General features: G+C 40.2%; 1 protein-coding gene and 1 non-coding gene across 5 annotated transcripts; both read left to right on the top strand.

Moving 5' to 3' along the window:
* Positions 1–576: 576 nt before the first annotated feature.
* Positions 577–27,999, top strand: LOC110532634 (hepatocyte nuclear factor 4-alpha). Of its 4 annotated transcripts, none has more exons than XM_090185181.1 (10): positions 577–1,529; positions 19,362–19,536; positions 19,842–19,936; positions 20,607–20,713; positions 20,894–21,049; positions 22,672–22,759; positions 23,117–23,269; positions 23,501–23,737; positions 23,958–24,080; positions 24,550–27,999. In XM_090185181.1, the coding sequence occupies exons 1-10, from the start codon at positions 1,475–1,477 to the stop codon at positions 24,690–24,692; spliced, it is 1,332 nt and encodes a 443-aa protein (XP_090041307.1). In that variant the 5' UTR covers positions 577–1,474; the 3' UTR covers positions 24,693–27,999. The 4 variants fall into 4 exon arrangements, with proteins under 4 accessions (XP_090041307.1, XP_090041306.1, XP_021472382.3 ...); XM_090185180.1 differs by having other exon boundaries at positions 19,842–19,966; XM_021616707.3 differs by lacking the exon at positions 577–1,529 and adding an exon at positions 17,439–17,867.
* LOC149981312 (U7 small nuclear RNA) lies at positions 7,891–7,945 on the top strand. Its single transcript, XR_016483566.1, has one exon. It is a non-coding gene; the product is annotated as a U7 small nuclear RNA (small nuclear RNA).

Below are 27,999 nucleotides of genomic sequence, written 5' to 3'. Positions count from 1 at the left end.
TAGATACTATACATTGGAAACTATGACTGGCTACATGTGCATGTTATCTCAAATGTCCCCTGGCCTGCATCTGTTTTCATTTAACTAGGAGTCTAGTGGAGGCTAGGAGAGACTAGGGGAGGCTAGGGGAAGTGAGGCTAAGGGAGGCTAGGAGAGGCTAGGGGAGGCTAAGGGGAGGCTAAGGGGGCTAGGGGAGGCTAGGAGAGGCTAGGGGAGGCTAGAAAAGGTGAGGCTAGGAGAGGATAAGGGGGCTAGGGGAGACAAGAAGAGGCTAGGGGAGGCTAGAAAAGGTGAGGCTAGGTGAGGCTAAGGGGGCTAGGGGAGACTAGGAGAGGCTAGGGGAGGCTAGAAAAGGTGAGGCTAGGGGAGGGTAAGGGGGGCTAGGGAATCCACTCTACTGGTTTTCACCTAATTTATTCTCCATATTCATCTGCAGAGAGTCTATCTCCACAATTAAACTGGACTCTAATGAGGCTTTTATGGTCATAATTATGAGATTCAATTGGTTTATGTCCATTAACAATGAGAGACTGGGATGAAAATATGATTTGTATGTTTTATTCCATGTCCAAAATGGTTCACACCGATAACCCAATATTCTACCATAAAGTCTTAATATGTACTGCATACACCCCTCTTTACATGCTCATGCTTGTAAAATATATTTGAAGAGTGAAATTATACGACTCCTACTCAATCAACAAACATTTCAACATTTTCAGAGGATATCTGATTCTGTGGGAAATGGCCAACATGGGAAATTCCATTTCAGGACAGCAACTGACCCATACATGCAACCAAAAGTGAAAGTTCCCACAAGGTAAACGAATTAACTATTTTGTAACAATATCAGTGTGTGAGAACTTGACCTGTACCATGTTATCAACTTACTGCTATTCGCAGGGATATTTGTATGTTATTGTATTTGTGCAGTGTTTTTCGGTTCATTCATTGCGTAACCTGGAGAGAATAGGAGGACTTCTCAACCAAAACATTAGAAACTTAATTCACACTCACCATCCTGAGGTGGGGAGGTGACACCCTCTCAAGTCCTCTCTCTCTTTCATGTCCCTTTTTTTCCACCTTCCCTCTTGCAGGGGAGTTCTTTGTTACTTCATTTACTCCTGTTCTTCCTTCCTTCCTTTACTCAATGCACATTAATAAAATAAACTTGCCTACAGACAGGCTTTTTGTTTCTACCATCTTGTTGCTATAGCGATAGCTTCCTGCCGTATATACGTGGTCTCTTTATGAGCCTGGTTACTGTTTAACATCTCCACCCACATTTTTCTCAGATTAGAAAAATCAATAAGATAACAGCTAGAAGTACCTACCTAATGCTGGGGCCTTACCTTGCACCAACACCACCTTCCTCATTATAACGCAGCCAGTGGCTAACTTCCATATTTTAAACCCTAGAACTTTGGGAATACAGAAGAAAAAGAAAACACATAAGAAAGAAACAGGGAGAGAGATGGTTAATGTAAACTCACAAGTCAGTACAAGCATGGAGTTTCCATTCGCTGGTGGTGAGTACACAGTTTCTGTCTTTTATCATCTCACGGTTTCGGTGCATTATGGTGGAGCTCACACCGACTGTTGACTTTGTTTAAACTGTAGCATGCAATACACACTGCAGAGGGTTTCTCTTATGGCAGGTCCATTCAATGTAGAAAATATCATCGCCATTTTTTTGACACGACTGCAATCTAGGAGGTGTGGCGACGATATGAAGGTTGTTAAAAAGGGCCCCATAATAAGCTGAGACTGACTGATGAGACTGATGTCAGCCTGCCATGTGAAAGCTTCGGAGTGTAGCATAACATGATGAATGAAGGGCCGCTATAGGCAGTGGGCTGAATGTAATCATGACAACACATTTCAGGAGGAGTCCTGTTAGAGTGTCAAGCACTGTAAAACACTTTGTCAGAGTGAATCTGGGTGGAATTGTAGCCAGGATAGTGGAAAGGTGTGGAGGGCAGCCTCAGACTCTGTCAGAGGACAACACTGGACTTTCACCTGAAAAACACATGGGAACCACCTGGGAAAAACTAGGAAAACACCTGACAGCATCTGCAAACTGAGTGTGACTCAGTTACACTGCAAAGTGTCAGAACATGCCTTTTCAGAAGTGTACTGTGGCCTATGCATGAATGGCTTGGGGATTTATTGTCATTATGTCATTGATCACACATGGTATAATTTACATATAAGTCAAGGAGATGCAAAACACCTTTGACCAACCAAACTGACGATATTAGTTGCCCCTTCCTGGTTTTATTGTACTGTACCATCTTTCCTTTATAATACAGTCAAATGTTCAAAGCACTTTCTCAGGTTTCAGTGAATAAAACCTAGCGGTCAAGCAGGGAAATGGTTTTTCCACCATTCATTTTTCCCATAGGAGATTTTAGAAACACTTCAAATAAGGGCTGTGATTCTTGTAGACGTACCCTGGCGTGACGTTTTGATGACCATGTATATCTCTTTAGGGCAAGGTGACTTTTATCATAAAGACCTACAAATGCCATGATGATCTGGACGAGACTGCCGAATCAAAGCAAAGGTGCGAATCTCTGAATGAACTATCTAATGCTAGCTAAATATGGTAATGAATAAATTGGCTACATTTATTTAAATTGACAATTCTGTGAACTGTCTTGTGCAAGTTTTAAATGGACACAGTGCCTGTCAGGAAAGGTGTCAGCTAGAGCTTGTAGGGATTTGTAGTTTTGCATGATATCTACAGTGCCTTGCGAAAGTATTCGGCCCCCTTGAACTTTGCGACCTTTTGCCACATTTCAGGCTTCAAACATAAAGATATAAAACTGTATTTTTTTGTGAAGAATCAACAACAAGTGGGACACAATCATGAAGTGAAACGACATTTATTGGATATTTCAAACTTTTTTAACAAATCAAAAACTGAAAAATTGGGCGTGCAAAATTATTCAGCCCCTTTACTTTCAGTGCAGCAAACTCTATTCAGAAGTTCAGTGAGGATCTCTGAATGATCCAATGTTGACCTAAATGACTAATGATGATAAATACAATCCACCTGTGTGTAATCAAGTCTCCGTATAAATGCACCTGCACTGTGATAGTCTCAGAGGTCCGTTAAAAGTGCAGAGAGCATCATGAAGAACAAGGAACACACCAGGCAGGTCCGAGATACTGTTGTGAAGAAGTTTAAAGCCGGATTTGGATACAAAAAGATTTCCCAAGCTTTAAACATCCCAAGGAGCACTGTGCAAGCGATAATATTGAAATGGAAGGAGTATCAGACCACTGCAAATCTACCAAGACCTGGCCGTCCCTCTAAACTTTCAGCTCATACAAGGAGAAGACTGATCAGAGATGCAGCCAAGAGGCCCATGATCACTCTGGATGAACTGCAGAGATCTACAGCTGAGGTGGGAGACTCTGTCCATAGGACAACAATCAGTCGTATATTGCACAAATCTGGCCTTTATGGAAGAGTGGCAAGAAGAAAGCCATTTCTTAAAGATATCCATAAAAAGTGTTGTTTAAAGTTTGCCACAAGCCACCTGGGAGACACACCAAACATGTGGAAGAAGGTGCTCTGGTCAGATGAAACCAAAATGGAACTTTTTGGCAACAATGCAAGACGTTATGTTTGGCGTAAAAGCAACACAGCTCATCACCCTGAACACACCATCCCCACTGTCAAACATGGTGGTGGCAGCATCATGGTTTGGGCCTGCTTTTCTTCAGCAGGGACAGGGAAGATGGTTAAAATTGATGGGAAGATGGATGGAGCCAAATACAGGACCATTCTGGAAGAAAACCTGATGGAGTCTGCAAAAGACCTGAGACTGGGACGGAGATTTGTCTTCCAACAAGACAATGATCCAAAACATAAAGCAAAATCTACAATGGAATGGTTCAAAAATAAACATATTCAGGTGTTAGAATGGCCAAGTCAAAGTCCAGACCTGAATCCAATCGAGAATCTGTGGAAAGAACTGAAAACTGCTGTTCACAAATGCTCTCCATCCAACCTCACTGAGCTCGAGCTGTTTTGCAAGGAGGAATGGGAAAAAATGTCAGTCTCTCGATGTGCAAAACTGATAGAGACATACCCCAAGCGACTTACAGCTGTAATCGCAGCAAACGGTGGCGCTACAAAGTATTAACTTAAGGGGGCTGAATAATTTTGCACGCCCAATTTTTCAGTTTTTGATTTGTTAAAAAAGTTTGAAATATCCAATAAATGTCGTTCCACTTCATGATTGTGTCCCACTTGTTGTTGATTCTTCACAAAAAAATACAGTTTTGTATCTTTATGTTTGAAGCCTGAAATGTGACAAAAGGTCGCAAAGTTCAAGGGGGCCGAATACTTTCGCAAGGCACTGTACTTTGATGCTAATTAGCATTTTCGAATCTGAGAGTAAATAGAGCCGGATATATTGATAAAAGCCACCTTGTACGAGAGAGATTTACATGGTTATCAAAACGCCATGCCAGTGTAAGACTACACCAAACACAGCACTTATTTGAAGTGTTTCTATAATCTTATATGGGAAAAATGGATGGTGGAACAACTATTGGAACCATTTCCCTGTTAGACCGCTAGGTTTTATGGGTATTATGACACCTCCACTGTGGTGCTCTATATGGTGGAACACACCAGCTGTTGCTTTACTTTGTGTTGGCTCATACTGTCGAGAGCCGACTAGTCGTAAGAAGTGTATAACTGCCTCCCGAGTGGCACAGTGGTCTAAGGCACTGCATCGGGTGGCGCACAATTGGCCCAGCTTCATTCGGGTTAGGGGAGGGTTTGGCCGGCAGGGATGTCCTTGTCCCATCGCGCACTAGTGACTCCTGTGGCGCAGTGCACGGCTCTCGACCTTCGCCTCTCCCGAGTCCGTACGGGAGTTGCAGCGATGAGACAAGAATGTAACTACCAATTGGATACCACGAAATTGGGGAAAAAAAGGGATAAATAAAAAACATATAAATAAATAACACTAAGTACAATACCTGCATTTTTCTCAAGGAATGTGTTACCTCTGAGTGCTTAAAAGAGCTTCACAAACCAGGAAATGTACTGTATGTTGCAAATACATTTCCTTGGCAACTACCCTGTTTAAACTTATTTCTGGCTTATTTCTGGCAAGAATGCTGCAAATCACTGTTGATAAGGTCTCTTCTAATTCATAATAGTGCTTACACAATGTCTCTCATGCATCAGGAGACTTACAAATACTGACGTTAATGTTTCACAGGCATGACCTGCAGTTATGAGTTCTTGTCCCTGGTGGACATGACCTGGGCTGCGTCTGAAATGGTATACAGTAGTTATGAGTTCTTGTCCCTGGTGGACATTACCTGCAGTTCTGGTCCCTGGTGGACATTACCTGCAGTTCTGGTCCCTGGTGGACATTACCTGCAGTTCTGGTCCCTGGTGGACATTACCTGCAGTTCTGGTCCCTGGTGGACATTACCTGCAGTTCTGGTCCCTGGTGGACATTACCTGCAGTTCTGGTCCCTGGTGGACTGGGCTGCGTCTGAAATGGCACTCTATTGCCTGCAGTATATAGAGCACTACTTGACCAGAGTTAGTGCACTATATAGGGAACAGTGTGGGCATTCAGAAGCGTTTGACGTCTGACCTTTGGCATTAACTCATAAAATTTTCCTGGACTGGGATTGGACAGGAGTGATATACCATTTGAGATGAAGATTAAGTGTGAATTTAGGAGATGCCGTATATGACTCATATATAGTGACAGTGTTGGCATAAAGGGCATTGGAAAGCATTTGCCTTTTCAAATAACATGATAAATACCTTACTAAGGTGGAGAAAGTTTTCTGATCTGGTGCAGTAGACTTATGCTTTAGAGCACAGACAGACACATCCTGTATCTCTCCATTCATAATCTCTAAACCATCTCATTTGTCATTCTTTGGCTATTCATTCGTTGGCTATAACTGCTCTCTATGCTTGGATAGGCTACATGCTGAAACTTTTTCTCCTCATATTTTTTAACTATAAAAGTCATATTGAGTTTGGCATTTCTTTTTCAATGAAGAGCTGGACTCAACTGCAATAATGAGTTAACACGGTCTAGATGTGTTTTAGTATTAAACCCAGCAGAGATCCCCATTAGCAGTGTGCGTGGATGGGGGTATTACACACTCGGTACACTTGACACTATGAAGCCCAGTGTTCAGGACTCCAATCAAATCTCATTGTGACAGGCATTATAGGATTATCCTTGCTGCCACTTCATGGTCACGTGGCTGCAGCCTCTGGCTCGCACACACACACATACACACACACATTTTACCTCAGGCCTTGGTGAATGGCTTATGGCCCTACATCCCCACCTGCTACAGCCCCCCTTGTTCTCCCTCCCTCAGACACACACTCCTTCACCCTCACTCTGCTCAGGCCGGGCCTGGGTGAGTACTGCAGCGTGCTCCCGGTGAGAGGGGAGAGAGAGGCTGATGGGCATACAGTCTGGTCCCTGGGCCTGGTCACTGTCAGGGGTCACCTATCCACAGTCAGGAGGATGTATGGAGGAGAACATGGAACACTGCATGGTCACCTCACCACTCCAGGTACAGATGTAGGATTTTCATTTAAGCCAGTTTGCTACAGCAGGAAAATAATCCTGCAGCAACAGGAAATGTGAATTATTATGTGGATTAATAGACATTTTTGTAGGGGTTGATAGATTTTTCATAAGGGAAAACCAAGTCTAAAATTGGAAGACTGAAAGTGGAAATTACTAACTTCAGAATTATTTTTAAACTTTGAATACATTACAATTAAAAACATTCCTGCATTGCAGTAAAGTTATCTTGCAAGAGGATGGTAAAATTAAGATCTTACATATGTACAGTCAGTCAGAAACACATGTCACGGGGAAGTATTCTGTAATTCTATGACTGTTGTACTATAACTGTAGTACTATAACTATCAGAATACAACCGTACAATAGATTTTGACTACTACCCTGTTACACATACTTTTACATAGCTGGTGGAAAGAGAGAGGGATTTCATGCAGTAGATTATTCCACCACACAACAAGCTACTCTGTTGTCTGTTTACTTTTTAAACCATCCCACTGGGCAAAAACTGGTGGAATCAACATTCCCCCCCCCCCCAATCAATGTGGAAAACTGATTTGCAAAAAGTAATGAGCATAAAGGCATTTCATCTTCTAACTTTTAACGTAAATGGTGACATGGTGACATTTTTTGTTGATTTCATGTTGAATTCACATTAGTTGACAACTCAGCCAAATGTAAATCAAAACTAGACGTTGAACTGACGTTAGTGCACAGTGGGATGGGACTGTAAAGCTGCAGACGGACTGCTCACAGAACAAAGCTTTATGTTGTTCGTTAGTTAAATTAATGCTTTCTGACTTAAAAATATGATACATTTAGCTGTGTCTGAAAATAGACACACTATTATAGATACATATTGATGTGGTAGCCCACATGAAAAAAATACTACAGTTTACAATAGAGTACTACAGTACTTACTATAGAATTATGTAGTTAACTGTAGAATACTATACTACACACTGTAGTATCCATCGATCATGTGTATTACTTACTATAGAATGTTGTAGTATACTGTAGAATACTATAGTAAATACTACAGTATTATTGGGAGAGAGAAAAATCTATGTAGTAAATACTAGTGTAAAGTCTACAGAAGCACTAAACTTTTTTTAAACTATAGTTAATACTGCAGTATTTTATTTGCATATACCCTGCCCATTCCCTGCCCCATATCCCAATTTGTGCCACCCATAAGTATATTGTGTACAGGTTATAGAAAAGAGCAGAATCTCTGAATTAGCCATTCAGACCCCAGTCCTACATACCTACCTATCGGCAGGTTATGGACAATTTGCTCTTTTAGTATTTTCCCAGTAGGTTTCCTCAAGGAGAAAGCCTCCACAAAAACACTATAGTAAATATTACAGTAAAGTCTGCAAAAACACTACAGTAAATACTATAGTGTATAAATATAGTAATGCTACAGTATTTAAACCATAGTATAATATAGTATTTTTTATATGAAGGCCATATTGGTAATGTAAAAGGCCAAATGAAACCATGTATTAACGTTAATGTGTATCAATTTATATTTTATCTTGAGTGTATTCATACAAAATTGGGAAAACTGCAGATTGATGAATTTGCTCTAAGAGTTTACTTTGTCACAGACCAGTCTTTTTGAGAAACTCTATTACAAACAAAAACCATAGGATACTGCCTCCACAAGGTGGTGCTGCTACCAAGTGATTCCAATCCCCTTTATACAGGTCAGCCTGTGAAATCTACCTCCTCATTCATCTTAATGCTTAATACTTAGATCACTATCTGAACATCCTCTTTCAACTCTCCATTGGGTTGAACTGTTCAAACAGAGTGATGACTGTAGCAGAGAGGTTGCCAGTCATCAAGCTCAGTCAGTAGACTGTAGAAGGGTGATGAACCCTCATTATGGGGCCACTGAGTTTTTTTAAAATGTTGAAACTGTCCTCTAAGAAGGTTATATACACGTGTAGGATCTTAATTTGAGCCAGTTTAACACATTAGGAAAATAATCCTGCAGAAACAGAACAGTTTAATTATTAGGTGGATTATAATTGATGGACATTTTTGTAAGAGTTGGTCCATTTTTCATAAGGGAAAATCAAGTCTGAAATTTTTAAGTGGAAATTACTATTTTCAGAAGCTTTTTTAAACCTCAAATACACTACAAGTTTTAAATGTCCTGCATTGCAGGAAAGTTCTCCTGCAACAGGGTGATGAAATTCAGATCCTACATCTGCAGAAGGCAAATAGCAGAGTTAATGAAAGAGGCACCAATGTCGTTGCCGTCCAGCTTCTACTGCTACTTAGGTATTACATTTTATTTTAATGTGATGATTTAGGATGAGGTTGAATTCCTTGGCTTATAGTGTCTTGTGATTCCTTCTTGATATTGATTGGTTGATCATGGGAGAGCCTATAGCAGCAGAGAGAGTGATAACCGGCCATGCGGTCTGCTGAGAGATAGGATTTGTGCTAGCAGGCAAAATGAATTCTCAGCTAAAACAGCAGTTAATGATTAAAGGACTTTATCAAGACACTGTGATTGATTTACGAGGAGCATTGGGTTAAATGTTTATTGATGCAATTGTTGACTTATTTAGTGTACAGACATGGGGCTACTTGAGTTTTCCTCCTGCATGGTGGAAAAAACAACTAGGGGTGGATGTGTAAGAAAATATCCCAATGGTAGTTTAAGTTTTAGTTTAGCAAGTTTTGCATGTAGATGGTAGTCTAAGTTTTAAATGTCAAATCCTTGACTGTTGAAAGTTATCTACATACAAAGTGTAGCATATTCCCTCACAACTTTTTTAACGACAACTATTAAAATATCTTTATCTTCTTTTTTGCCCAATAATTTTGGGGTTATTTTGGGGTTTGGAGCAAATTTAGGCCCTAGAAGTTTATCATTGCCCTTGGACCAAACAGCCATGGGTCAGGACTATGAGAATATTTCAGTTGTTTCAGAGAACTATTTTAACAATCCGAGATGTTTTTCATATGAAGATGTATGCATTTTTGCTTTTTCCTTCTGTAAATCCACAAGGAGGAGTTGAGTCCTGGATTTGTGAATAGTTAAAACTGGTAAAACTGCATGTTTTTGTATGGCACCCTAAACTTTAATTTGCTGAGAAATTGAGAGTAATTGAAAGGTCAATCCCATGGACAGTAGTACACAGCAGTCTTTTGCTTTTGGTTTCCTCCTCTGTACTTGAATCAAAGATTTTATTTATTTCACCAAGTTAGTACCATTGAGAGAGACCTATTTTTCAAAAGAGACCTTGCCAAAATAGCATCACACAGCGATTCAGATATAATTACACCATAAAACACTAAGCACTACAGTTTAAAAACAAACCATTTACACATTGAACAGGCAATAAATATCTGGGGAGGTGTGTTGCATCTAGGGGTCAAAACATTGACAGACCCCACTAAACTGTCCACCATAGATTTGAGCCTAGCTTTGAACTCATTCAAGAAGATGAGCTCCTGCAGTGTCATGTCCTTTTGTGGCTCGTTCTAAGTGGAAGGCCATTCTAAAATAAAGGGATAACGCTCAAGACAGAATTATAGTGAGCTCTGAAATGTACTATTGGTGCCGCAATCATAACTCTCTGTTGTTTTCTGTTTCGTCCTGAGATGGCAGACTAAAAGCTGCCTAATGTAGGCCCTCTGAACAAAGTGTAAGTAACATGTTCCTACTGTGTAGGCCTTGTTCACACTGGCAGTTTGAAGTGACTGAAATCCGATTATAAACTGGAGGGTTCGAGCCCTGAATGCTGATTGGTTGAAAGCTCTGGTGAATGATACCCTATACCACGGTTATGACAAAACATTTATTTTTACTGTTCTTATTATGTTTGTAACCAGTATTATAATAGCAATATGGCACCTCAGGGGTTTGTGGTATATGGCCAATATACCACGGCTAAGGACTGTATCTAGGCCCTCCTCGTTAAGTCGTGCACAAGAACAGACCTTAGTCGTGGTATATTGGCCATATACCACACCCCCGCACGCATTATTGCTCAATTAGAATCTGATATTTTTCCTGCAGCCAAAAAGCACATGGAATCGGATATTTCATAGAAAATTTCAAACCACCTTCCTAGGTGGTTTAAAATCAGATACAAATCTGATTCCTGGCCATGTGACTTGTGTCTGAACGGTCAAATTGGATTTATTTGACCTCAAGTGTTTTTAGACTTTTGTTAGGCATATCTTGTCGATTGTTAGTTACTCTGTTGACAATTTGGGGCGGCAGGGTAGGGCCTAGTGGTTAGAGCGTTGGACTAGTAACCGGAAGGTTGCAAGTTCAAACCCCCGAGCTAACAAGGTTCAAATCTGTCATTCTGCCCCTGAACAGGCACTAGGCCGTCATTGAAAATAAGAATTTGTTCTTAACTGACTTGCCTAGTTAAATAAAGGTAAAATAAAAAATTTGACAACAAAGTGTGGTAGCTAAATAATTAAGTTAATTGTTTACAAACAAATGAGTGAATGTGCTAGAAAACTAAACAGCTAGCTAGCTAACTAGTTGACTGCTGTGACTAGCCAAAAATGACTCGTTTTGAATGTTGACGAACTTCCACTTTGAGGCTATAAAAGTGTTCTTACACTATGATTTCAAACATTCTAAGCAACTAGGAAACTTCCATGGCAGGCATTATTGCCACCTTAGCTTTCTGCACAACATCTTCTGAGTGAGATGAAGCAGGAGCATCACCAATCAGCCAACACCACCACACACACACACACATCATTACTATGACAACTAGCGTAGCCATCAGCAAATGTCTGAACACACACAAATCTGATTTGTTCACTTGTAACTTGCTGTTTGGACAGTCAGTATTCCAAAACGGATTTGAAAAACAAAGCATTAGGGCCTACAGTCTGAACAAGGCTTGAGAGTCTACTACTACTGCAAGTTTAAGATTCAATGTTGTTCCAAACATTTGCACAAAACGGTTGTTAGTCAAAGCATTGATTTCACCTCAGCTTATTTTTTTACTGCCTGCTGTTTTACCAAACAATCTACTAGAGGTGTCGGTCAGTGCTAGCTAAAACAGGGGGATCAACATAATTACCTTCACTAGTAAACATAATGTTTCAATTGCGTTACCAAAACCAAAGCAACAACAAAAACAGCTAATAAGAATAATTTCAACAAATGTCAACATTAATATATTAAGTCAACAATTTCGAACGGCACAGACACATATTACCACTGGTCAGCCAAAGGGGCTTGGAGTTGCACAAGCTGTGTGATTTGTAGATAGTTATCATCTGTTGACAAGGTCTTTGCCTGCCATGACACTACTGCTACTCACATGGTATCTCCTACATCTAACACACACAGACAGACAGAGCAGCGCAGGCTCAACACTGGCCTCAAGTATGCTACAACAAGCACATTGTTAACGTCTCCATCCTTCTTTCATTCATTCCTATCAACATCTACAACAGTGTAGAATACACACATCATAAACACTCACATTTGCCCTGTGCTGGAGCTCTCCTAAAAATAAATATTTTCCCATACAGTATATTCCAAATATTATTGACTCTTGGTTTTCCTCCAGTTGTTGTCTCCACTTATTCTCTTTTAGCTTCAGTAGCTCTTTCCATTGGGATCGGACGTGTGGAATGAAAAAGAGTCATTCAGTGGAAGGTACAAATAGGCAGTGGTTAACAAATGGAGTTTGGTCAGTGGTCGGACTATTCAGATTCCTATTCAGAAGACAGACAGGACTTTGTTCACAAACTGGAGTTTGAAGTTAGTTTCAAAGGGGAGAATTACACTGGTGTTACATCAGGTCTCAGCTTGTGTGACTCATTATAATACTGACAGGACAGAACTTACAGAAAGACGTCATACACACATCAACATGGCTGCTTCAGGTGTGTACGACGAGGATTGACTGTGTCAAACGGGAGCACGAGGGAACATGTTATGTCATGTTAACCCTTCATAAAAAAATATTCATCATCTTGTTGAGTACACAGAAATAAACTATTTGTCTAGAAGACATTTCACTTTTGGAGTTTTATGGACTGCATGTTACTGCTATGGTCTAGTCTTCTGGTGGCTGTGTTAGGGTCTGGCCCAGTGTTAAAACAGACTAAAGTGAACTAGTTAAATCAGGAGGCTTCTCTGGTTACTCTATGATAAGATACTCTGGAAGCTGGTGGAAATGTGTGTGCTATGGGAGTGTGTCTATCAAACAGGGACTAATGTTAATTATAAATCGGGTGGTTTGAGCCCTGAATACTGATCGGCTGACAGCCGTGGTATATCAGACCGTATAAAACAAAACATTTATTTTTACTGCTCTAATTATGTTGGTAACCAGTTTATAACAGCAATGAGGCATTGGGGGGTTTGTGGTATATGACCAATATACCACGGCTAAGGGCTGTGTCCAGGCAATCCGCATTGCATTGTGCATAAGAACAGCCCTTAGTCGTGGTACATTGGCTATATACCACACCTCTTCGTGTCTTATTGCTTAAACATACAACCTGATATGATAGACTCTCCATATTTGCAAAAGCATGACAAATTAAATAGTTACTAAGATTATATTTTATAATTCAAGATTACATTTTGAGTACTATGACATGTTATGCTGTTATCATTATGTAAATGACATGTAAATCGTGAAAAAATCAATATCAGTTACTAAAACGTAGACAAGTTATGTGAGTTTAAGGTGATGATCCAAAATGTTGCTATCAGTATCTTTCTAAACCTGAACAGTCTGTCACTGCCTGAGTGTGATTAAGAAAGTCTTAACCTTGCAGATTACACTTTATGGAGCAGTATATGATTGCCCTTGGAGGAGTTCACAGAAAATGAAGACGTGAGCTGGCGATAATAAAGACGTTTAATGGCTAAGGAGATAAGATTTGTTCTAAGTGACTTGTTCTCTTTATTCCGTCACACAGATTTCCCTCTAGCTTCACCATCATTACTGCCGTGGTGAATGAGCAAATATGGGCCCTTGAAGGGCACTCCAACAGAGTCTATGTTTGTGTCCCAAATGTCACCATATTCCTTAGTGCACTACTTTTGACCAGGGCCCATAGGGCACTATATAGGGAATAGAGTGATCATTACTGCCTTGGTGCTCAAGCAAACATGAGCAAATGTGGGCACTTGAGAGGCGTTACTCTAGAGTCTATGTCTACCTAAGATGTGGAGAAGTAAGCAATGTAATGACCTCTGTTCAGACTTATGAAACATGGACACCCAGAAGCTCTGGCGAGGCCCTAGATTAGTTGCATGTTCTATTTGACCACCTCTTGTCATCCATTGATAAAAAATGTTATTGGTTACAAACATTCCTCTCTATAGTTTAATGAAGACAAGGTTCTTTGGTGCTGTTTTATTGGTTATGCTAAACTTGTTTTCATCCATCTAACTGGTTATCCTGGACAATGTAATTCTTCCAAACATTAATCAAGATGGTGTCTCCCATATTGGCTTCTGATATGATTTGGATCAATTTTAGTCAATATTTGCTCTTTTCTACACTCTCAGGCGGATCACAGTGACCGACTTAACCACAGGAATGTTACGATGGTAAACTCGGAAGAAGAGATTTTATTTTATGAATCTATATGCTTTGGGTGGGTGGTTCTCGAGTTCACCAGCCTGCGTTTAACTGCTTTGAGGTCTCGGTGAACCCTAGATCATTGACCTGTGGCTTGTAGTGTACTGGCACGTTCCCTTCTTCAATTACAACACTACTGTTTACCATGGCACATTTACTCAAGCAATTTCACCTTATTTGCGTATTCTGCAACATTTATTCTTCTAAAATCAGTTGCTTTACAGACCGGGGGAAACAAATGTTTACTGTATTCGAGTTAATACTCAACTGTATTCAATGTTTAATGTCATTTTATGAACATATAATAGTAAACTTTAGAGTATTATAATACTTCTCTGACAGCGCATTCTGTTCTCAAATTCTTGTTAAGCCACTTTACATTGTTAATCCTGCTGGAAGCTTTCTAATACGTTACTTGAACGTATCCCAACGCAGTCCTACAAACATAGGCTCCTACCATCACAAACCAATGACATTAGTGACCAAAAAGTGCTCTAAAAGCCTTGAATTTGACGCTAAGGAGCAAGTTTCTGAAGAGTTGGGTCACACTGCTTTGGTATGTAACGTGTGTACAGCATTTTGTGAAACAGTGAACTCCTTTGCATAAAGGCAACAAGTTATTTTCAGCAATAGTTATTTCCCTTGTTTATTCCGAAATAATTAACTGAGATTTACCAGAGACATATTACATTTGGAAGTACAGTACCAGTCAAATTTTAGACACAACTAGGGTTTGTCTTTATTTTTTAAAATTTTTAACATTGTAGAATAATATCAAAACTATGAAATAACACATATGGATCCATGTAGTAACCAAACAATTGTTAAACAAGGCAAAGGCCACCCTTTGCCTTTGACTCTCAACCAGCTTCACCTGGAATGCTTTTCCAACAGTCTTGAAGGAGTTCCCACATATGCTGAGCACTTGTAGGCTGCTTTTCCTTCACTCTGCGGTCCAACTCATTCCAAACCGTCTCAATTGGGTTGAGGTTGGATGATTGTGGAGGCCAGGTCATCTGATGCAGCACTCCATCACTCTCCTTCTTGGTCAAATAGCTCTTACACAGCCTGGAGGTATGTTGGGTCATTGTCCTGTTGAAAAACAAATGACAGTCCAACTAAGAGCAAACCAGATCTGATGGCGTATCACTGCAGAATGCTGTGGTAGCCATGCTGGTTAAGTGCGCCTAGAATTCTAAATAAATTACTGACAGTGTCACCAGCAAAGCACCCCCACACCATCACACCACCATCCAAGCTTCACGGTGGGAACCACACATGCAGAGATCACCCGTTCACCTACTCTGCGTCTCACAAAGACACTGCTTTTGGAACCAAAAATCTCAAACTTGGACCGATTTCCACCGATTAATGCCCATTACTCGTGTTTCTTGGCCCAAGCAAGTCTCTTCTTCTTATTGGTGTCCTTTAGTAGGGGTTTCTTTGCAGCAATTTGACCATGAAGGCCGGATTCACGCAGTCTCTTCTGAACAGTTGATGTTGAGATGTGTCTGTTACTTGAACTCTGTGAAGCATTTATTTGGGCTGCAATTTCTGAGGCTTGTAACTCTAATATGGCTCCAGGTCATCTACAAGTCCATGCTAGGTAAAGCTCCGCCTTATCTCAGTTCACTGGTCACGATGGCAACACCCACCCGTAGCACGCGCTCCAGCAGGTGTATCTCACTGATCATCCCTAAAGCCAACACCTCATTTGGCCGCCTTTCCTTCCAGTTCTCTGCTGCCTGTGACTGGAACGAATTGCAAAAATCGTTGAAGTTGGAGACTTTTATCTCCCTCACCAACTTTAAACATCTGCTATCTGAGCAGCTAACCGATTGCTGCAGCTGTACATAGTCCATCGGTAAATAGCCCACCCAATTTACCTACCTCATCCCCATACTGTTTTTATGTACTGTTCTGCTCTTTTGCACACCAGTATCTCTACCTGCACATGACCATCTGATCATTTATCACTCCAGTGTTAATCTGCTAAATTGTAATTATTCGCCTACCTCCTCATGCCTTTTGCACACAATGTATATAGACTTTTATTTTTATTTTTTTCTACTGTGTTGTCGACTTGTTTATTGTTTACTCCATATGTAACCCTGTGTTGTTGTCTGTTCACACTGCTATGCTTTATCTTGACCGGGTCGCAGTTGTAAATGAGAACTTGTTCTCAACTAGCCTACCTGGTTAAGTAAAGGTTAAATAGAAAAATAAATTAAAAATATATACTTGTCCTCTGCACCAGAGGTAACTCTGGGTCTTCCTTTCCTGTGGCGGTCCTCATGAGAGACAGTTTCATCAAAGCGCTTGATGATTTTTGCGACTGCACTTGAAGAAACTTTCAAAGTTCTTTAAATTTTCTGTATTGACTGACCTTCATGTCTTAAAGTAATGATGGACTGTTGTTTCCCCTTGCTTATTTGAGCTGTTCTTGCCATAATATGGACTTCTGCATACCACCCCTACCTTGTCACAGCACAACTGATTGGCTCAAGCGCATTAAGAAGAAAATAAATTCCATGTTCATTGAAATGCATTCCAGGTGACTACCTCATGAAGCTGGTTGAGAGAATGCCAACAGTGTTTAAAGCTGTCATCAAGGCAAATGGTGGCTACTTTGAAAAATCTCAAATATAAAATATATTTATATACTTTTTTGGTTACTATATGATTCCATATGTGTTATTTTATAGTTTTAAAGAAAAACCCTTGAATGAGTAGGTGTGTCCAAACTTCCGACTGGTACTGTAGATCTAAATCCAGACTGTTGGCAGGCCCCCTCATAATGCATTACTTCCTGTTGAGCTGCACCTCTCTTCACGTTGAGTATACATTTGATTAAGACATTTAGCTAAAAGGCTAAAATAATCGGTGTGATTTCAGATTGCAATAAGAATCCATATGATAAGATGCTTTTTTTGGTGCTGAAGGCATGGGCTAAGAGTGTCTTGGCATTCTTTGAAAGGCCTACAATTGTTTGGTCAAAGACATTCAGTTATCTGATGGACAACTGGTTTAAACTGGCAGGAAACAACAAGAGGTGATGTCAAGCAAGTAAAGCACAATGATTTGGCTGAGATTCAACATTTTATGTCTCTCATAGTATAATCGTTGATCTATTACTGACAGCACGGTGGAAAGAGAAAGAAGGAAGGAGAGAGAGAGAGAGAGAGAGAGAGAAGGGAAAAGATTGAGAGTTCCAAGTTATGTTATCTTTGAGAGAAAAACAACTGTGATACACCAATAGAGGAGTATAGTTAAATATCAACTTGACATTTACCCCAGCCCTCCTCTGGTTAGCAGCCTAACTGGGAGGAGGCTCCTCCTGTCAGTCACAACCAGGCTCCTCATGGCCTCCTCCTCCGGAGCTCTGGAGGAGAGACTGTCCCCATCGCATACTCAGAGGTATCTCTATCTACTTTTATGAGGAGGAGCTTGGCCAAATATGGGAGAAGGGGGAGGAGGGGTGCAGGGGGGGCACTTAGCCTCTTGGACAAATCTTTTTCCCCACTGTCAGGTAGCTGAGAGGGAATTTGTTTGTCCAAAGAACTAGTAGACATGGATATGGCAGACTATAGCGATGCCCTGGACCCAGCCTATACCACCCTGGAGTTTGAAAACATGCAAGTGCTCTCCATGGGCTCAGGTGAGTCAGAGTTACACATTACCTGGTTGAACTTTGAGACTTTTAGCTATTAAACTGGTCTTCTGTAGCTCAGTTGGTAGAGGATGGCGTTCAACACCAGGATAGTGGGTTTGATTCCCAGGACCACCCATACGTTAAACTTTTGGACAGGTCGTGGACGGAGGGTTTTAGTTGCTGTTATCAAGAGCAGCTCTCAGTTGTCCATCTTGTATTGGATGCTAATGGATGAGAATGTGCTTCTTTCCTGATAATATTATCCCCTCTTCTTGCAGTTGTAAAACATTCAGGGGTTTTGCACAATACACACAATGCATCTGGATAATTTGGTGGTGAAACAACCATTTGGTAGAGAATTACCTTCTCCTGTTGTAACATGTAGATTGTTATGGTATAGTGGTCATATTTCACTTAAGATAGAATTACAACGAATAGATATTCATACTATGCGATAGTGATTTAAGAGACATGGACATCTCTCTCTTGTTACCTACATCTATGTTCGGCATTTTGAGGTCCATAAAATGAGAAAAACATTTCACAGAGTTGTGTGACAGCATGATATATGCTTTTTGAAAGTGAGAAATTGTCCTTTCTACTCTCCCATGACATTTGGCTGTGAACCTGATTCTAAAATGAAACTTCCTTGCAGGATGAAAAAGCAATGACCCTTGAAAGACACTTACATTGCATGGCCAATATCATCTTTGATATGCCTTAATTATTGTACTGTTTAATCCTCACAAAATTCAATTGTTTTATGATACTTAAACAGCATACAATACAGTGTGTCGTTTATTTCTACTTTAGATGTTACTAGTTTAATTACAGCTTTACTGCACAGGTATTAATAAGAGTAACTTAATGTGACGTATAAGCAGTATAAGAGTAACCAGCAATGCCACTGACTTTAATGTAATCACCTGATGCAGTTAACCAATTAATGTCGCTCTCACCTGAAATGAATCAAAATATCTGTTTTCTTTGAAAGTATGTTGGTTAGTTAGTTAGAGGGACAATAGTGAATGACCTAAGTTATATTCAGTCAATATATTGATTATATTAGTCAATAAATGAGGACTGAGAGAGCTAAGAGTTTTAAAAAAAAGATGACATTTTTCACATTTTGTAGAAAAACATTCTGGTTAAAGTAACAAATGATTTAAATGAATGACCTTTCCTCTAGTTCTCTCAAACTGTTGACCACAAGTTATTCCATAACATCCATCCCTACACTCGCTCAGGTTATCTTCCACCAACATAGCAGTTCATTATTTAATTACTTTATATAGCCCTCAAAAATATCTTTTAGTTTTGATTTTGGATCACATAACTGCACATATCCTCTATCTCATGTCCAACATTGATGGCCCAAAGAGCCCCTGACTTGATAAGGAATATCTCTCTCTATCTCTCACTCCATACTCTTAAGCATAGGGTGATACGCACATCTAAAATATACTGTATAAAATATGTCTTTATCCATTGTTGCTTCAGACTCCTCGCCGGCTGAGAGTGCCAACATGAATGCCGCCAACCACCTCGGAGCGGGCACCCTGTGTGCCATCTGTGGGGACAGGGCCACGGGCAAACACTACGGGGCCTCCAGCTGTGACGGCTGCAAAGGCTTCTTCCGTCGGAGCGTTCGCAAAAACCACATGTATTCATGCAGGTGAGGTTTAGGCCAATATTACACACAAGAGCAAAGACAGTGACCATCATATCCTTGGGCATTTACAATAAAATACTATTACATTTGACAAGTTTTGCGATTGGGATACAGCACCTGTACATAGATGGGGTGTTCATTGACAGTTGCAATATCAAACTGATGTAGTTAGGCCTTGAGAGAAACCAATAGACTTCCACCTTCTACAGTAGGTTGCAATAGCACTGGCATATTCAACAAGAGTCTTCTAACTGCAATCTACTCAATAAGCCCTTAATAATCAAGCCCTCTTCAAACTCAATTCCCAGGTTCAGCAGACAGTGCATTGTGGACAAAGACAAGAGGAATCAATGCAGATACTGTCGATTGAAGAAATGCTTTCGAGCTGGCATGAAAAAAGAAGGTATACAATTCATTCAACTTCATTCAAATGGTAATTAGAATTGAAGAATGACAACATTGAGAGTGGCCTATGTAGCCATATTGTGTTATTACGTATTATACTCAGTCTCTACACAATGTGATGACGCTAGCAGTTATGATTTAATCATCTCTGGTAAGGTTTATCCAAGAACTAGAACGTTCCATTTGTATCAGCCCGTCCCTATCGTAGAATTGTAGAGAGGAGCAGAGCCATTGGGACTGCTCATGGCTCAGAGTAGGGTATGTTGCAAGAGCCACGAGAGCAGCACTTTGTTAATGTTCACTCCATGATTCACTGAATTCTATGACCAGCTTATGCTGAGCGAAAACTTCTGTGAGGGAGTTATAGCCACACATACTAATAAACACATCAGCCCTGGGAGAATGTTTTCTCCCAATGCTGTTCTGAGTCAATGCTAATAACCCACTAGGAACTATAAATGTCAGATAATCTATGCACCGTTTATTACATGTGTTTTTTTTACTGCACATGGAATGGAATGTTTGAGTTGAATGACTTTGTAGGTTTGTGAAGTGAGTTAGAGTGTGTCTGAGAAAATGGGGAACGCTTTGACTAAACCATTTCTAGTGAACAATAGAGTATTTATTCTATTCTGATAGCCGCGGTTTATGTTTCTATTGTTTCTCAGCTGTACAAAACGAGAGAGACAGAATCAGCACTAGGAGATCTAGTTATGAAGACAGCAGTTTACCATCTATCAATGCACTTATCCAGGCAGATGTACTCTCAAGACAGGTAAGGCCCATGGATATGGCTTTTTCGATTGAAATCCTGTAAGCATTTAAAACTCATTTTTATTTGCCCCAGTTGTACTGAATAGAATGGATTTTAATTTATTTTGGTTAAATAAATTATGTTTATAATTTGGCTATGAATACATAGGAGACTCATTCATTTTTAATTCTGTATGTGTAGATATCCTCACCTGGACCTATACTGAATGGTGACATCAGGACAAAAAAGGTAGCGACCATCACAGATGTGTGTGAATCTATGAAACAGCAGCTGCTGGTGTTGGTGGAATGGGCCAAGTACATCCCTGCCTTCTGTGACCTGCCCCTGGATGACCAGGTAAGGTTGCATTAGATTTAACAGTGACAGACTAGGTTAGACTAAACCATACTACTCTCATTCAGGGGTACTGCATTTTAGGGGCTGTTTTGTCCTGGACTAAAAAGCATGCAATATAAGGCCAGAAACCGGTCTGATAATGACATTGTTGGGATTCTTAAAAATAACAACTTGAAGCTATGTGTCCAGGGAATATAAAGCTCTTCAATCAGCATTTGGAGTATGGAGTGCTGTTTTTTAAGACCTCAGAATCCAGTTAGAATATGATGAGCTAGTTTGATAGTTGTATCTCTGATCAGAACTATTCCAGAATCATTAACACCGTGACAACCAGGGCTTTGGTAACTGATTTGCTGATGTTGAATTAGTGAGGGATCCATCAGGTGTATCTTCACACATTTACTTGACTCTCTCTCTCTGTGAGAATCTCTGGTTAGCTCTTCAGTGACCTTAAGGGTGGTATGAAAGGTTACTTGTTTAATGGTTAGGTATGATTGGCAGAAGTGATGTAATATTTCCCATGTCTTATCAAATTGGGATTCCCGAGTGGCGCAGCGGTCTAAGGCACTGCATCTCAGTGCTTGAGGTGTCACTACAGACACCCTGGTTTGAATCAAGGCTGTACAACAACCAGCCGTGATTGGGAGTCCCGTAGGGTGGCGCATAATTGTCCCAGCGTCGTCCAGATTGGGCCGGCGTTGGCCATCATCGTAAATAAGAATTTGTTCTTAACTGACTTGCCTAATTAAATAAAGGTTAAAACAATTTTTAATAAAAAATATTGTTTCATAGAGAAGTTCAGAGGTGGTGTTTTTTAAAGTTTTTTTTTTTACCCCGTTTTCTCTTCGTGGTATCCAATTGTTTAGTAGCTACTATCTTGTCTCATCGCTACAACTCCCGTACGGGCTCGGGAGAGACGAAGGTTGAAAGTCATGCGTCCTCCGATACAAGCCGCACTGCTTCTTAACACAGCTCGCATCCAACCCGGAAGCCAGCCCACCAATGTGTCGGAGGAAACACCGTTCACCTGGCAACCTTGGTTAGCGCGCACTGCGCTCGGCCCGCCACAGGAGTTGCTGGTGCGCAATGAGACAAGGATATCCCTACCAGCCAACCCCTCCCTAACCTGGACGACGCTAGGCCAATTGTGCGTCGCCCCACGGACCTCCCGGTCGCAGCCGGTTACGACAGAGCCTGGGCGCAAACCCAGAGTCTCTGGTGGCACAGCTGGCGCTGCAGTACAGCGCCCTTAACCACTGCGCCACCCGGGAGGCCCTCAGAGGCTGTGTTTTGCTGCAAGACAGCTTCAAGGTTAAAGCTACTCACTGGGCACAGACGTCAGTCAGTTCAACATCTAGTTTGGATTTACATTTGGTTGAGTTGTCAAGTAATGTGAATTCAATGTGAAATCAAAAATTCTCCATGTTATTGGATTTCAGAAAACATTTCCATGCAAAAATGACAAAATTCCCTCACGTTGATGACTTTTTTCAAATCCAACCTGTTTTTGACGTTGGAATCAACATCATCAATTTTTTATTTATTAAAATGAAATGCAAACAATGTTGATTCAACCAGTTTTGTCCCAGTGATTAATAATGAAAGGCTTTCCTTTATTTCAGGTGGCATTGCTGCGAGCCCATGCAGGAGAGAATCTTCTGATTGGAGCTGCAAAGAGGTCTATGTTGTACAAGGACCTCCTGTTACTAGGTAAAGTCAAGATAAGATATTAGCTACTGTACACCATCTAATTGCTCCAGGGTCATCATTAATAATGGTAGACCCTGGCCGTGACCCCATTCTCCGAGGGTGTCTCAGGTGGATTTGGTATATGCAAAAATCACATTTCCAATTAACGCATGCATATGGTAACTGATGCACACTTGTAAAAATATAAGCACACACCAAAGTAATATTATTATTATAATTACACCATGTAATATAATAGACTAGTTATATAAGAGTTATGCTAGCAATATGATATTTGTTTGGGAGGGGGGCAAAATCATCAAAAAATCACAGAGTGAATCGGTATACATGGCATTTATTGGTTTCTGTTCCTTATAGGAAATGACCACATTATTCCCCGGAACTGCCCGGAGATGGAAGTGTGCCGGGTAGCAGTGAGGATTCTGGACGAGCTAGTGCTGTCCTTCCAGGAACTCCAGATAGACGACAATGAATACGCTTGTTTGAAAGCCATTGTTTTCTTCGATCCAGGTATTACATGGAACACAACTTCCCTTTTAAAATGAACAGCCTATCATCTGATTCAAACAGTGAGACATCATATGAAGCATTCTAGGGCAGTAACATTTATGTTGCAAAACAAAAAACGATGTAACCAGTGAGCAACTAAACTAGTGACTAAGAATGCCTGTTACATGAGCAACGTGTCCAGGCAGCGAGGGACCAAGCTGTTAACCAAATGCCTACTCTCTCCTGCTCCAGATGCCAAAGGTCTGAGTGACCCAGGTAAGATCAAGCGGATGCGGTACCAGGTTCAGGTCAGCCTAGAGGACTACATCAACGACCGGCAGTATGACTCCCGGGGACGCTTCGGAGAGCTGCTCCTGCTGCTGCCCACACTACAGAGCATCACCTGGCAGATGATTGAACAGATACAGTTTGTCAAACTCTTTGGCATGGCCAAGATTGACAACCTGCTCCAAGAGATGCTCTTAGGAGGTTAGACATCTTGATATTGTTACAAATAAAGTAAAAGGTCTCAATCTAATGCCAAAATGATTTAATAAAAACAACTTTCCGTGAGTTCTATTGGTTAGAGAAGTTTACACTCTTCAATATGATAGAATGCTAGTTGGATATCATACTCTATTACCGAAGGACAGTGAAGGAGGAAATTAACTGTTTGGTGGGTTGGTGTATGTTGTGTTGTTTTTCTCAGGTTCTGCTACTGAGGCACCTCACACACCTCACTCTCTGCATCCACATCTGGTTCAGGAACACCTCAGCAACAATGCCATCGTTTCAAGCAACATGGCTACTTCCATCCACAATGGCCAAATCTGTGAGTATCAATAACTACATGCCAGACCCCAAATGTCCAACTCCAAGTGTTGGTTCCCCAGAGACAGATTAAGCCTAGTTCTGGATTAAAAAGCACTGAAAGCTGTGTCCCGGACACTGACCCCAAAACTAGACAAAAAATGCTTGAGATTCTCAACCAACAGTGAGCTCAGTGGCATCAATCCACTGCCATGTGTAACAGAGTCAGGTAGTTGGAAGCACACACAAGCTTGGCAGAATAATCCACTAAGAAGTTATTCAGAGAGACTAATCAGGCTTGCTTTGTCAAAGAAAATGTCTGTTATTTTTTATTAACATTTTTAATGCCCTCAGAAAATTTTACAAATGTACTTATTCCTTGTCTGAATATATGAATATTTGTTCATGCCACAAGGTAAATATGTTGATTTGTTTGTTAACCCGACTTTTGTTAATTCCTCCACTAATTGATCAGTTCTGGTTTGTTGCAGCCACTCCTGGAACCCCAATCCCCTCTCCTCCCACAGTCTCCAGTCCAGAACACTATAAAATGGCTCAAGGGGTTATAGCCACTGTGCCCAAGCATCCTATCTCCATCCCTCAGCTCACCATCACCAAGCAAGAAGCAATCTAACACAGAACTGGACCCCACAAACCCATCCAACAAAGCATTTACAATTTTACCATCTTTACTAGCATATGTTTCTCTGTAAACATGCTCAGTATAAAGGTGCAACAACAATTCTCATTAGTGAGAAATACATATTTTTCAAAAATCTCAGGGAGTGTACTGTACAGTTGGGATACATTAGTAAACTAATCCCCAGCTGAGGTACAGTACCTATGGTAGGCCTACTCATATTATTTTATGTAGTATCAAGCTGAAATTGCAAACGGCTAGAACAACCTCATTCATGGGCAATTTGATACAGTATGCTATTTGACATACAGCACCAGTCAAAGGTTTGGACACACCTACTCATACAAGGGTTTTTCTTTATTTATACTATTTTCTACTTTGTAGAATATTAGTGAAGACATCAAAACTATGACATAACACATATGGAATCATGTAGTAACCAAAATAGTTGATGACAGCTTTGCACACTATTGGCATTCGCTCAACCAGCTTCACCTGGAATGCTTTTCCAACCATCTTGAAGGAGTTCCCACATATGCTGAGCACTTGTTGGCTGCTTTTTCTTCACTCTGCGGTTCAACTCATCCCATACCATCTCATTTGGGTTGAGGTCGGGTGATTGTGGAGGCCAGGTCATCGGATGCAGGACTCCATCACTCTCCTTCTTGGTCAAATAGCCCTAACACAGCCTGGAGGTGTATTTTGTGTCATTGTCCTGTTGAAAAACAAATGACAGTACCACTAAGCACCGAACAGATCTGATGGCGTATCACTGCTGTCCTTTAGTAGTGGTTTCTTTGCAGCAATTCGACGATGAAGGCCTGATTCGCGCAGTCTCCTCTGAACAGCTGATGTTGAGATGTGTGTTTCTTGAACTCTGTGAAGCATTTATTTGGGCTTCAATCTGAGGTGCAGTTATTCTAATTAATTTATCTTCTGCAGCAGAGGTAACTCTGGGACTTCCTTTCTTGTGGCGGTCCTCATGAGAGCCAGTTTAATCATAGTGCTTGATGGTTTTTGCGACAACACTTGAAGAAACTTTCAAGGTTCTTGAAATGTTCTGTATTGATTGACCTTCATGTTTTAAAGTAGTGATGTATTGTCGTTTCTCTTTGCTTATTTGAGCTGTTCTTGACATAATATGGACTTGGTCTTTCACCAAATAGGGCTATCTTCTGTATACCCACCCTACCTGGTCACAACACAACTGATTGGCTCAAATGCATTAAGAAGGAAAGAAATTCTACAAATTAACTTTTAACAAGGCACACCTGTTAATTGAAATGTATTCCAGGTGACTACCTCATGAAGCTTGTTGAGAGAATGCCAAGAGTGTGCAAAGCTGTCATCAAGGAAAAGGATGGCTACTTTGAAGAATCTCAAATATAAAATATATTTTAATTTGTTTAACACTTTTTTGGTTACTACATGATTCCACATGTATTATTTAATAGTTTTGATGTCTTCACTATTGTCCTACAATGTAGAAAATTGTCAAATTAAAGAAAAACCCTTGAATGAGTAGATGTGTCCAAACTTTTGACTGGTACTGTAGCTGTACGGGTTATCTATGTCTTTATACACAGAGTTCAAATTATGAATTGGTAAATAAAATATAACTGTATACATGTTAGATAGGTTTTCTTAATCACATTTCAATTGTATAAATGTTACAAGCAGGCCTCATATCTGTGATGAGGCAGATCATGATGTTGTTGTTACACAGTATTTTAAAGATTGTTGTCAATGGCAATACAAGTCTTGTTGACTGATATAGTCACTTACAATTTGTACCCAGAAAAAAGAATACTATGATATTATCATGTTTTTAAATAATGTAATTATGTGAGAGATGGAGATATACAGGTATGATAGGCAGTCAATTGGTTATGAAAGGACATATTTAGCTTTTTAAAGTTATCGTGTACTTGCTGTACGACAGTTGTGTTGCATTGAAATCCAGGTTTAAGATATCCCTGTCTATATGCACTGGAATTCGCTAGTTGTGTAGTAAAACGCTTAAATGTTTGAATTAAAACGGCTCAGTTAATTTAACACCAGGGTTGGGGAGTAACGGATTACATGTAAGGGATTACAAAAAACTGTAACCCGTTACGTTACAAGCAAAAATATTGCAATCAGATGAGATACTTTTGGAAAAACTAGATGATTACTTAAAACAGGATGATTGCGAAAAAACTATTTGACACTTCTCTGTTTTCTCAATGACATTCACATCATCATTGAAAAAAGGCGCACATTTAAATTTGTTCCACCTGAGCAAGTCTGACCACAAATCAGAGTCCACTACGATGACACACCAAACGTGTTTGATGGATCGCAGGAAAAGAGCAGGAATGGGCTTTTGTAGGCTACAGTCCAAGCTATGTCTTCCAATGGTGCAACTGCTGTCGGTATCCATAAAGTATTACATTTGAATAAACGCTTGGAGGTAAGGATGACAGCAGTGGTGTAGTCTATGGCGATACGGATATAATTTACTATTGATATCTACATAGCGCATTGATGGGAATCACACTGCTGCTCTCTCATTTAGCTATTTGCGCCTTACGGATTGTGGTTGTTGTTGGATGGCTGTTCACAAATTTGATGTATATTTGAACACAATAGTGGTTGAATTCAACAAGTTTAAGCTGCCTATCAATCATTGTTTTTGAAACCAGTGGATCGCCAGTGAAAAATGCGCTCTTGCAACAGCTGCATAGTGCTGATCTCAGCCTATGGAATAAAAGTGGGGCTTTTATTAATCTAATTCATGCTGATAAAAAAAGACATCCATAGTCCTAATGGACACATGCTCGAACTGGCACACTTTTGATAGACTTAAATGGGGCAATCTGTAGTTACTACATCCATTTTTGGGATTTATATACTAGATATGTTAATGTAAAGATATAATTTAATCATCATATGTAGTACAAAGCAATGGGTTAGAAGAATGGGTTAGAAGAAGCCTTCATAACCAACCCATAAAGTAAAATGATAAATCCGTGTATGGCCAGTTATGTAAACTTCAACATTGATTTATCCTGCAACAGGCATTCACAGGTTGATGAATTCATAATGTTTTACCCATTCCATTTTTATCTTCAGTTCTACTGTAAAGACCTTGTAGTGTTTTTTTGATTTTTTTACCATAGAATGTTATTTTGTGACGGCATTATAACTACATGACAAAATACATGGTGCCTTGTCATCTGTACTGCCTTGTACTGCAAAGATGGGCAATGTGTTTCACCTTACAATGTGAAGATGAATAAAATGTCAAGGTTTATTTTTA

Source organism: Oncorhynchus mykiss, chromosome 9, assembly GCF_057628025.1.
Source record: "Oncorhynchus mykiss isolate SJ-2025 chromosome 9, ASM5762802v1, whole genome shotgun sequence".
In the NCBI taxonomy this organism is placed as follows: Eukaryota; Metazoa; Chordata; class Actinopteri; order Salmoniformes; family Salmonidae; genus Oncorhynchus; species Oncorhynchus mykiss.
The sequence above is the reverse complement of the archived record's forward strand: the minus strand, read 5'-3'. Positions and strand labels throughout refer to the sequence as shown.

What these genes read in the sequence shown, in the direction of transcription:
- LOC110532634 (XM_021616705.3), top strand. Translation starts at nt 17,780, where the DNA reads ATGGATATGGCAGACTATAGCGATGCCCTGGACCCAGCCTATACCACC. An exon ending in CATTCAACTTCATTCAAATG is followed by an intron (nt 19,967 to 20,606) that starts GTAATTAGAATT and finishes ATTGTTTCTCAG; the next exon opens with CTGTACAAAACGAGAGAGAC. An exon ending in CCAAGAGATGCTCTTAGGAG is followed by an intron (nt 23,738 to 23,957) that starts GTTAGACATCTT and finishes TGTTTTTCTCAG; the next exon opens with GTTCTGCTACTGAGGCACCT.